At 36.3% G+C, this 10,070-nt stretch overlaps 3 protein-coding genes across 4 annotated transcripts; 2 read left to right on the top strand and 1 right to left on the bottom strand.

Annotated features, from left to right (window-relative positions):
• Positions 1–975: 975 nt before the first annotated feature.
• Positions 976–5,094, top strand: LOC113680759 (uncharacterized). The gene is made up of 3 exons (XM_027197800.2): positions 976–1,314; positions 1,628–1,810; positions 2,325–5,094. The coding sequence occupies exons 1-3, from the start codon at positions 1,263–1,265 to the stop codon at positions 2,648–2,650; spliced, it is 561 nt and encodes a 186-aa protein (XP_027053601.2). The 5' UTR covers positions 976–1,262; the 3' UTR covers positions 2,651–5,094.
• Positions 3,017–6,493, bottom strand: LOC113680761 (centrosomal protein 20). Its single transcript, XM_027197801.2, has 7 exons — positions 6,418–6,493; positions 6,241–6,329; positions 5,526–5,634; positions 5,106–5,187; positions 4,476–4,582; positions 3,773–3,823; positions 3,017–3,331 (listed from the first exon to the last, which is right to left on the bottom strand). The coding sequence occupies exons 1-7, from the start codon at positions 6,443–6,445 to the stop codon at positions 3,261–3,263; spliced, it is 537 nt and encodes a 178-aa protein (XP_027053602.1). The 5' UTR covers positions 6,446–6,493; the 3' UTR covers positions 3,017–3,260.
• Positions 6,494–6,506: 13 nt separating this feature from the next.
• Positions 6,507–10,012, top strand: LOC113680765 (leucine-rich melanocyte differentiation-associated protein). Of its 2 annotated transcripts, XM_027197808.2 has the most exons (5): positions 6,507–6,540; positions 6,777–6,933; positions 7,721–7,981; positions 8,839–8,986; positions 9,645–10,012. In XM_027197808.2, the coding sequence occupies exons 2-5, from the start codon at positions 6,797–6,799 to the stop codon at positions 9,663–9,665; spliced, it is 567 nt and encodes a 188-aa protein (XP_027053609.2). In that variant the 5' UTR covers positions 6,507–6,540; positions 6,777–6,796; the 3' UTR covers positions 9,666–10,012. The 2 variants fall into 2 exon arrangements, with proteins under 2 accessions (XP_027053609.2, XP_027053608.2); XM_027197807.2 differs by having other exon boundaries at positions 6,518–6,933.
• The last annotated feature ends 58 nt before the right edge of the window (positions 10,013–10,070 follow it).

A 10,070-nucleotide genomic window follows, 5' to 3' on the forward strand; every position in this document is an offset into this window, starting at 1 on the left:
GATTTTTCATGTCTTTCCCTGGTACAGCGCAAATTAGTATTCTCAGCTTCAGAACCAACTCGTTTCCACCCCAAGTCCCTACTGCTGTTCCTGGTCCCCCCCATTTTGCTCTATCTTACAAATTTCACGCATGTCAATTTTCAATACACTTCGGCTATTTTATTTCACACATTTTACGCAAGAGATTATATGTAAGTACCTCGCGTCAAAAAGCGCATAAAATTTTGTACAAACCCTCTGAAACAAGTGAATAAGCGAACGATAGGGAGTCGCAAAAATTAAAAAAAAAAACAACAACAAGAAAACTAAAAAAATCATCAACAGCAACAACAACTAAAGGGGATTAATGAAAAAATATAAATCATTTTTTTCTAATACTTGTGTGAACAAATGGCCGGCAAAAAACAGTTTAAGTGCTAATTGGATTTCACAAAACCTTTTTAAATTCAATGAATTGAAAATCAAACAAATCTTAAATTAAAAGAGGTGCGAAATTTTTGAGAGGAGGATCAGCAAATAATTTATCTTAATCACCGCAAGCGCACTGCCGGCTAAAGGAGATTACGGAAAAGAGCCTACATTTGTAAAGTAGTTCAGGAACGCAGCCCAGCTAATCGTTCGGCGGTCAGAATCTGGTAAAAATAAAGCGAAAAAAGCCATTGTGCATAAATAGTTGATGATTCAACAATTCACATGAAATACATGAATTTTAGCTGGTAAAAAAGTGTCCTACAGGGACCACAACAAAAATAAACCTAAAATAGATTTTTAAAAAAAGCTCAGCTGTTACCTTATGCTAGGTGAAACATCACTACACATTTCGCTTTGACGGGAGACCGATACCAGTTTCTGTTTTGTATCATTGTCGATTTTCTCTACGAATCTTAATAAAAGTGTAATTAAATTTCTCATATTTCATTCGAAATCACAAGCTGGGCCATGCATCATTCTAATTGGCAAAATTTATTTCTCAGCATGAAATCTACGCAAGAAGGGCTGGCAGAATATTATATTACAAGGTATCAATTTATCGTCCTGACTTCAGCTTTGATAGTTATGGGAGAGTTTTAATGTACTCACACAATATTTTCGCAAGAAAGAGGCTATGTACTAGTTTTGCCGTGAAACACGTGCCTTTTGGGAGAGCGGAGAGATCTTGTTTACAATAGAAATCGCGAATATTGAATTCAGCGAACTGTTTGCTGCCACAAACGAGGTGAGCCGCTTCAATCACCCACCTTTCGCAGTTCAAAACAGAAGCAATGAAATTATTATTGCCAGCAGCTTTAGCAGTCCTTGCAATCCTGCGAGAAGGTACGTCAGAGGTTAAAGTTATTTATCAATAACTCCATGAACGTTTTATGTTGTACGAACTACTTTGAAGACAGTAATATTTACCATTTCCTCCTCGGTAAAGGAAAAACTTTACATCTACCTATCTCTTAATTATAAATATTTACCCTTTTAAAAGAAAATTCAAGAGGTTATCCTTTTGTGGTTCGTGAAGCGTAATGGGCTGGCTTGGAAATAGCTAGGATTCTGCTCATTTCTATCAAGGCTTTTCCCGGAAATCATCTGAATCGCGTGATTCTTAATTGTTTCATTTCACGATTTCGATTATCTTTAGTTTGTGGAAATAAGGATGGCACTGAATGCGAACAAAGGACAGAAGATGGCAAATGTTGTGTGTTTCCATTCACATTTATGGATGAAAAGATGCATTTTTGTATCAGTGGGGGACCCTCCGAAGATGACTGGTGTGCGACTACAGATGACTTTGACCGGGACGGAGAATGGGGTCGCTGCACGGGTAACTAACTTCACTTTTAACTAAGCAGGGATGAATGTGGAAAAGCAGCCATGATAGTAACACTGTGAGAAATATTGATTAGAAAAGTTCCTATTGGCGTCAAACCTCCTCTTCATCGTAACATGTGGAAATGTAATCGAGTTCCAAGTGGTAATGTAACCAATTTGCTGTCGAGGTTCGCGTTCCATCAAATTGCACATAATTTGAAATGCATTTTATTTTCATACAATGAACCTTCTCCTCTTCAGTGGAATCGCTTTTTCAAGCTCTATAAAAACCCCAGGAATATTACTTTTTTTAACTTTGTAAACACATATTCGCCAAATGCTTTAAAACGCAAATTAAAAAAGTTATTGGTTAAGAACAGCTCCTGTTTAGAAACTTAAAGTTTGTATTTTTTACCATTTCTCCCCTTGGAGATAGAGAGCGTATCAGCAACTAGGTATCTTAACTTTACCTTCTCGATCTGTTATGATGATCAAATGATTCATTTTTTTTTTTCACAAACATATAGGAGTAAAATGTTACATTTGCTTCAGTGATGTCTCCTGGTCGGACTGTGAAAACCAGCAGCAAGCCCACAACTGTCCGTATATGCACGATCAGTGTCTGACACTCAGCAAGGAGGCAGGAGTCACTAACACAAGCCTGCTCTTCCTAAAGAGATGCACATCTAACACTCAATGTACAGCGTATAATCCAACTTGCGATCGTCCCGATGTTCTAAAGTGCGACTTCAGCTGCTGCATGGGAGATTTTTGTAACGCTGCCTCGCTGCCTTATTCAGCGGTTGGTAGTTTTGTTCATATGGCTGCGTGGATTTTTTACATGTATGGCTGATGGTCTGTGGTTATATGGCGTCAAATTGATGACTGTTAGGGTTAAAAAACAATTCCACTAGTCCCTTCTTTATCGCATCTAAGTTTGAAAATTTAGAATCATATTTAGCGCCGGAAAAAAACTACCTCCAGATTGAAGGTTGCCAACTATTGGTTTAATAAGATAGAAAAACAAAAGAGAGGTAACACAAAGATGGACCGAAGAGGACTGAGGATGGAGAAGATTAAAATGGATTGCAACTGATGAAATTGAAAGACTAAGGCTGACCTCTTCAAGTTACATTAATCATGATGTAAATGTACACGTAGCTTCAAATTGCCATATAATGTTGTGTGTTCGAGAGAATTGAATCAAGGACAATAATTCTCAACATGGTAAGAACTGTTTAATTGAGGTGGACCATCTCAATTTCTCATTAACTGGCCATACATTTTCGGCCACTGGTGTCTCCAAATTCTTTTCCTGCCAAATACAATTATGCAGCAGGAGAATTACTGTTTTTTTAGCTAATTAAGAAATTGACAATCTTAAATCTTTGTACATAAATTTTCATTGAGAAATCATGGACGAGATGGTAATATTCTATCACTACAGTTGTAAATGAAAGGTGTCATCTCCCTCCTCTAACGACAACAGGCTCAGGATCATGAACGAAGCTTGCGTCCATTCTACCTCTATCATCTGTTATACAAAAAATAACAACAAAAATGTCATTATTTAAATCAGGGCAACAATAATTTTTTTGATGAACACTTGAAATTGAGCAGTGGATATCTATTAAGTAAGTTCATGAATTAAGTTACCAGGGGTGAAGGCAACTGAATTTCTTCCTCAATGAATAACATCCTTACTGATTTTGAGGATGACTTCTTTGGCCAAGATATCAGGTAATGCAGTTAAACTGCAACTACTATTGATAAAATATCATGTGAACTCAGGAGTAGTCTGTGAGCCCACTGACCCTCATAACTGGAATGAGTTAGGCCAAGGCTTATTTGACAACAACTCCTGAAATGCAGGTGTGACTAAACCAAAATGATGCCACTTCACATGACTTGAAGATTGTAGTGTTCCATACAAGGAAATTTCACTTTTTTAAGAAAGAGAAATCGTATTCTTTACCTCTACCTCCCAAAAGACCTGAGCCTTCTGCATTTCTTCTTGATCGCTGATCTATTCAAAATAATGAATTAAAAGCAAAACAGTGACATAAGAATACCATATGTTAATACAAGAGGCAAATGCATAGTTTCATTTGGCTCAATGCCTTGAAAGAAAAATTGGCAAAGACGTTCAAGTACTCAAGATTCTGAGAAACTGGTGGTTTTAACTTGGACAAAACAGTTATCAGTGGCAATTTGCCCCTTCATCTCCTATTTATCTTTCTGTTGACTTAAGTTTCCTTCTTGGTCTCATCTGTTCTGTTCCAAGCTCAGCTGCAGTCATTATTTGATGACCATTCCCTCCCTAGCTTCTTTTTTGTGCACCCTTCAGTCTCATTTCAACTTATAAACTTCTTTTTTTGGTAGTCATGTAAAAAGGTAAGCATCACAGATCAACATCTTCCTATATCAAGACTTTACTAGGGAAATGTTGTCTTGCAGCACTCTTTTTATGTTCATGTAATTAAGACACAATCGCAGTTTTTGAAAAACCTTGAGCTTCCAGGGTGTTTTTCCCTTCAAATGTGGGAAGAGTACGGAGAGCATCCTGGGAAAAATTGTTTACCTTGAAAAAGCCTCTATATTTTTCCACAGTGTACAAGTAGTTAGACTTTTGTTTGAATTTACTGATAAATTTCCAAATTTTGATCTTACAAACAAACCTCTTGTATGAGATCTCAACATGGGCTCTTGTCTTGCACCTGTAAATTGTCTCCCTTCATTATGGCTTCCTTGAAGAAAATGAGCTAAAATCCCATACAAGAGTGGCCTAAGGGTAAACATGTATTTATCAGCTGTGCATCTTCATGATGATCATTAAATCAGATTAGGACAATCAAAAGAATTTTTAAGGTTCCCAAATCAAAAGAATCTCTGTATGGTATAGTACTCCTGCTTCTGTAATAATAGAATACACAGATGAGGTCAATCCTTTAACCTGCATTTAAATAACATGGATGTATGACTCACTGATTAGGAATAGTAAACATAATTACATTTATTGTATATGTTGTGGTTCAATTTTATCCTTGGTTCGAGTTATGTTTTCTTTTGTTTTTGGGTATTGTAATATATGAAAATGAGTTTGTTAAAAAGGAAAAAAAATTTGAACCAAGGATAAAATAGAATCACAACATATACACTCATCGTGTGGTAAATGATCAAACAATCATGTTAAATTCTGTAATCCTTTACCTAATTGCAGCTGTCTTAAAAGGATCATTTCTTTGCTTGAATCCTCCAGGTCAAAATGTAAATAAATTGATTAAAACTGTGAAATGTTCATTAATTACATGGTTGGTGACTCCTCCTCCTTAATGTTTAGTTCTTGTACTAGAAATCTTCTGTCCATGGGCTCCTTGGGTTGACCTGATTCTGTTATTCATCAAGACAGCAAAATATTAGGAAAATATAATGGCTTGTTACTGAAACACAGCTCAGGTTGAAATATAAAGCTAATATCACAGATTTACATAAGAGATCAGATGTGGTGGGCTTACAGTTAGTGCATTCATGACTTTGGTCAGGAGGTTTGCATTTGAGACCTAAACAAGTCATTGTGTTGTGTTCTTTGGCAAAACTGTCGGGGCAGCCTACTGAAATGCTGGAGGGGGGTGGAGGCATAGTAATGGGTTGGTATCTCATCCAGGTGGAGTATCAATACTTCTAATGTAGTTGCTTCTTGCTACATAAAGCAGGGCAATGTACAATACCTGCTTGGAGCACTGACTCTGTGTATTTGTATTTGTTGAAAGTCAAGTATTCCCTTATCAGTTCATTGATCAACAGGTTCTCATTGGATAGGGCAGGTCTTGGTTCAGTCTGAAAATCAACAATTGAAAGTTCAAAGTAGTTTTTTAACCCCTACTGAACTTAATGTAAGCTATCGCTATGTTTCGTTCCGTTATGAAAAAATATAGTTGAATAAGCGTATTGCAGGACCTGAACAATCGATGAAAATTATTCAATGATCGGAAATCAATCGATCAATCGATAGCAAACGATTACAGTTAGTTAAAAGGCATCGGTCAATCTATAACGTAACGATATTCACACAAAAGTATACGTGAACTTCAGCACTGGTCATCGATAAGCGTTCAAGATAAATCCCTCTATCAGATTTTGTGAGTGTACGCAAAGCCAATACTGCAATAGTATTTTTATGTTTAGTGGCAATACTCGAAGAGAAAATTGTATATCGTTATGGTTCCCCAACAAAAATACTGTGTAGGACAAGTGCAGGTAAACATGTACAGCTGTGGCATATATAAAAACGTCAACCCGCAAACAAGCATCAGTTCAAAATGAATTATAAACATGAACACATGCAAAGTTGTATGTCTTCATCTATGAACAGTTTGAGAGCAGCTAAAGATATAGAACAGTGAAAATGAACACGGAAGCACGTAAGCTTCCAGGTCAACTAACTTGATCGTCAAGGGCGCTAAACACCTCAGCACGAACTCGAGCTCGAATTTGACCAAGTACACCTCTATTTTCCAATGTTTCTTTTAACACTGAAAGAAATAATAGATATATCAAGACATATGCCGTTATCTGATAACTAAGAAAGTTACATGGAATGAGATCCTGACTAAAACGTACCACTTTTGAGCTCGTTTACTGTCGCCATTTTGAAAATGGCGGTTGTGCAGTCGTTTGCATTTCAGCTGAGTACCTGCGGGCTCATAACTAGCAATCTGTCGAGCAGATTTAGATGCAGGAGGGGTGAGAGAGTTCGAAATTCCATAGCGCAGCAATCCTTATTTTGATCCGCTACAATGCTTTTATGTTATTTATTTAGCTCCAAAGTATATAGAAGAACGATTAAGGAGCTGCTTTATTCCGTTTTTAATCAATGATTTACCCGAAAGAAATGAGTTTATATTTGATACTAACACTACCCTGTAGCTCAAATAGATTGGTCATAAGAAAGTCTCTCATAAATGTGCTTGTTTTCATAGTATACTGAACGTTCAGCGCCATGAATCCTATAGCGGTGGATCCGAACAATCCCGGAAGAATTTCTCTGGCTTATCGAGACCTCACTGAACTGCCTACAGATTGGGATGGAAAATTTGACGACATAACTGTTCTGGATTTAAGCCATAATAATTTGACGTATCCTTTGTAATGTTTGCATTTGAGGGTTTAATCCCAAAGGTAGATAACGGAGTTGTTTACTTCAGTGAAAGCTCTTAATCATAAATATTTTTAAATACCGCGGAACATTGCTTGTGATAACACATAGAGCGTAAAGTTATGGTATTCTTTAAAAAGTAAAATGGGGATTTGCCATTTCAGTTTCATTCAAATGAAATTGAAATGTCTTTCCATAGAGAGGAACAGTTGAATTTTATCGTTTTGGTAACATGCACTCATGGTATATCTTCTTGATCTCTCGTCTGCCATGTAAGAATTATTTATGTAAAAGCAAGAGAATTATGGTGTTATGGAAAGTAACAGGATAGGTTGATATTCTTCACGTTGGGTTGAAACTAGCTTAAGCCATCAAAATTCAGCCAGTTAGGAAATTCTATTTACTAAAGGATTCACTCATTCAGATGCCTAATTAACCCCTCAACTCACAAAAGTGATTAACATATAACTTCTCCCTAGATTATCCATACATTACCCAGCAAACAGCTAGTGAGAATATGCAAGCTTGTGAGGTAGAAGTTGTCATCTTGATCTAACACCAAATTCTTGTAACTAATTCACAAGGAAATGTGTAGCAGCTAGAGTGAAGAAGTAACAATCAGATCTTGGAAGTTAAGGGTTATATAATTAATATCTTAGTGATAGCTAGACACCTTGAGTGGAGGAGAATGTTAAAACTTAAGATGCTCTGGGATTAATGCTAAGATCATAAGGTTGGAGTCAAAAGTTTTTCCTTGACCAAAACAAGCGACTTTCAATTTTTACAGGATTTCCCGTATCTCAACACATTAATTCTGGACAATAACAACCTAACAAATCATGTGAAATTTCCACGCATGAAGTCACTTCACACACTGTGGGTAAACCAGAATAGAATTACAAATCTGAGTTCTTTTATTGAGACTGTAGCAAAATGCTTCCCGAATTTGAAGTACTTTAGCATGATGAACAATGAGGCTGCCCCAAGTTATTTTAATGGAGGAACCTACCAGCAGTACAAGGATTACAGGTATGGAGCTTGTTAGTCTGATGTGGATGAGCTAATGTTTAGGTTCAATAACCTGACAAGCCTTAACATAACATAGTGCCTAAAATTAGGAGTGGTGGTACTCTTCACCATAATGGCTACACACCCCCCTAGAAGAAGTTTGTCAAGTTCCTAAAAGTTTGGAGGTACCCATTCACACTTCTTGTGGAAGACACTGTGAGTGTTCAATTTCTTTTAAAAGACAATTACAGGTTGAGTAAAGTTCAAACTGGGACTTCTTTATCTTGAGTTTATTTGCTTGTCTAAATGGGAATTAATAAATGGGAATTTAGCAATGGACATTCCACTGGGTGGCTTTTTTCGTCTACTGTTTCCAGTCTGGCAAATTGGAATAAATGGAGTGTTGGTTTTTGTGGAGGGAGAAAAAACAGAGGACTTGGAGAAAAAGCCTTGGAGCATTGACATAAGAACCAATAACAAACTCTACTCCTTTATGACGCCAGGTCCAGGAGGCAAGTGCTCTCAGCACTGCGCCATGCCTTCTCCTCTCCATATTGGGGAATATATATATATATATATATATATAGGAAGTTTGCGAGTCGATTTTCGCGTGGAACAGTGCTCAATACGTTGAAGCAGAGCAGAATAAATATTATGAGAGGAAAAAAAGGACGTAACTACATTTCCCTGTGTGGCTGACAGGGCCAGGGAAATGTAGTTACGTCCTTTTTTCCTCTCATAATATATATATATATATATATATATATATATATATATATATATATATATATATATATATATATGTTCCTTCCACAGCAATCAGTTAAGCAGGGGATTAAAAAAGGCCCAATGTGTTCTAACCATGATTATGCTTTCAGATGTTATGTTATAAGTCATCTTCCAAGTTTACTGGTTCTTGATGACCATGCCATTGATGCGGATGAGAGAGAAGAGGCTCGTAAAGTATATGGCAATAGAAGAGTTTCTGTAAGCTCAAAGAAAGTTAGTAAAAAACACAAAGAAAAGGTAAGTAATTTAGCAATATCTCCTTGCTTACAAATGACTGTATTTCCCCTGTTTACAAGGAAGTAGGGGTTTTCTTCAAGTTTTTACCCTTTCAGTGGCAGGAACAAAATCTCAGTTCTCTGCCCTGTCAGCCACATATTTAAAATGATCTTTGCCTTGCGAATTTGTAGTCAAATCAAACAATATCCCTTCAGTGGTATTTTATCTTACTTCTTGTCTGTTCTTCTCAAAAATACATTGAGATAGTTTAAAGATAATCATGTTTGGTTACTCTTGAGAATGAAAGGGTCGAAGCAGGTGGATAAAGTTAGGAGATGGTGCTGTTCAGTTCGAAAGTTAATGTGTACATAGAATTTACAACAAAATTCGAAAGCAACTGAGCTATTATGCTAAAACCATTATTCACTTCAGCCTCAGTGAATATTGTTGACTAATCCCCTTGACTTTTTCTCTGGGATTTAATTTAACAATATTCACATTGTCTATGGTGAGTAATTAATAGATAACACCAAATTCCCTTGTCTAATTTACAAAGAACTGTATGGCCAGCAGTAGGGAGAAACACTAATTGGATCTTGGGATTTAAAGGGTTAAGGAATCATGAAACAATAATTTATAGAATGCTAATGTGTACTTATGATTTTGTCTTCTCTTCCAGAAAAAGAAAGATGTGGAATAACATTTGCATTTGGCTTGATTATTACTTCTAGAACAGCTTAAAGTAATTTACCTGCTTTCTTATACAATGTTCGATTGGAGTGTATGGCTTATGAGATGTGGGTAAAAAAATTTCTGCACCAAATCAATGGATAGGAACTGGAATGTCCTAATAAACTGTTATTTTTTGATTGAAGGAAAAAAATAGAGTAAATGCAATTTTTTTGTTAAATTTTCATACTGACTATTTCCAAAGGAAATCTGTATTTTATGGACAAATATATTTATCGCAGCTAAGGATAGAACAGATATATGATAGAGAACACATATTAGAGTAGTAGCCATATAAATAAAATCTACTGTTTATTGAAGGTTTTCTGGGTTCTATGGGGAAGGGTTTTTTAGTGGCCCAGAGTAAAACAAGATT

Source organism: Pocillopora damicornis, chromosome 2 (genome assembly GCF_964200805.1).
Source record: "Pocillopora damicornis chromosome 2, jaPocDami1.2, whole genome shotgun sequence".
Taxonomy (NCBI): Eukaryota; Metazoa; Cnidaria; class Anthozoa; order Scleractinia; family Pocilloporidae; genus Pocillopora; species Pocillopora damicornis.

What these genes read in the sequence shown, in the direction of transcription:
- LOC113680765 (XM_027197808.2), top strand. Translation starts at nt 6,797, where the DNA reads ATGAATCCTATAGCGGTGGATCCGAACAATCCCGGAAGAATTTCTCTG. An exon ending in TTAAGCCATAATAATTTGAC is followed by an intron (nt 6,934 to 7,720) that starts GTATCCTTTGTA and finishes GACCAAAACAAG; the next exon opens with CGACTTTCAATTTTTACAGG. An exon ending in CAGCAGTACAAGGATTACAG is followed by an intron (nt 7,982 to 8,838) that starts GTATGGAGCTTG and finishes TTATGCTTTCAG; the next exon opens with ATGTTATGTTATAAGTCATC.
- LOC113680759 (XM_027197800.2), top strand. Translation starts at nt 1,263, where the DNA reads ATGAAATTATTATTGCCAGCAGCTTTAGCAGTCCTTGCAATCCTGCGA. An exon ending in CCTTGCAATCCTGCGAGAAG is followed by an intron (nt 1,315 to 1,627) that starts GTACGTCAGAGG and finishes GATTATCTTTAG; the next exon opens with TTTGTGGAAATAAGGATGGC. An exon ending in AGAATGGGGTCGCTGCACGG is followed by an intron (nt 1,811 to 2,324) that starts GTAACTAACTTC and finishes ACAAACATATAG; the next exon opens with GAGTAAAATGTTACATTTGC.
- LOC113680761 (XM_027197801.2), bottom strand. Translation starts at nt 6,445, where the DNA reads ATGGCGACAGTAAACGAGCTCAAAAGTG. An exon ending in TTAGCGCCCTTGACGATCAA is followed by an intron (nt 5,635 to 6,240) that starts GTTAGTTGACCT and finishes GTTGATTTTCAG; the next exon opens with ACTGAACCAAGACCTGCCCT. An exon ending in GAGGAGGAGTCACCAACCAT is followed by an intron (nt 4,583 to 5,105) that starts GTAATTAATGAA and finishes GTTTACCCTTAG; the next exon opens with GCCACTCTTGTATGGGATTT.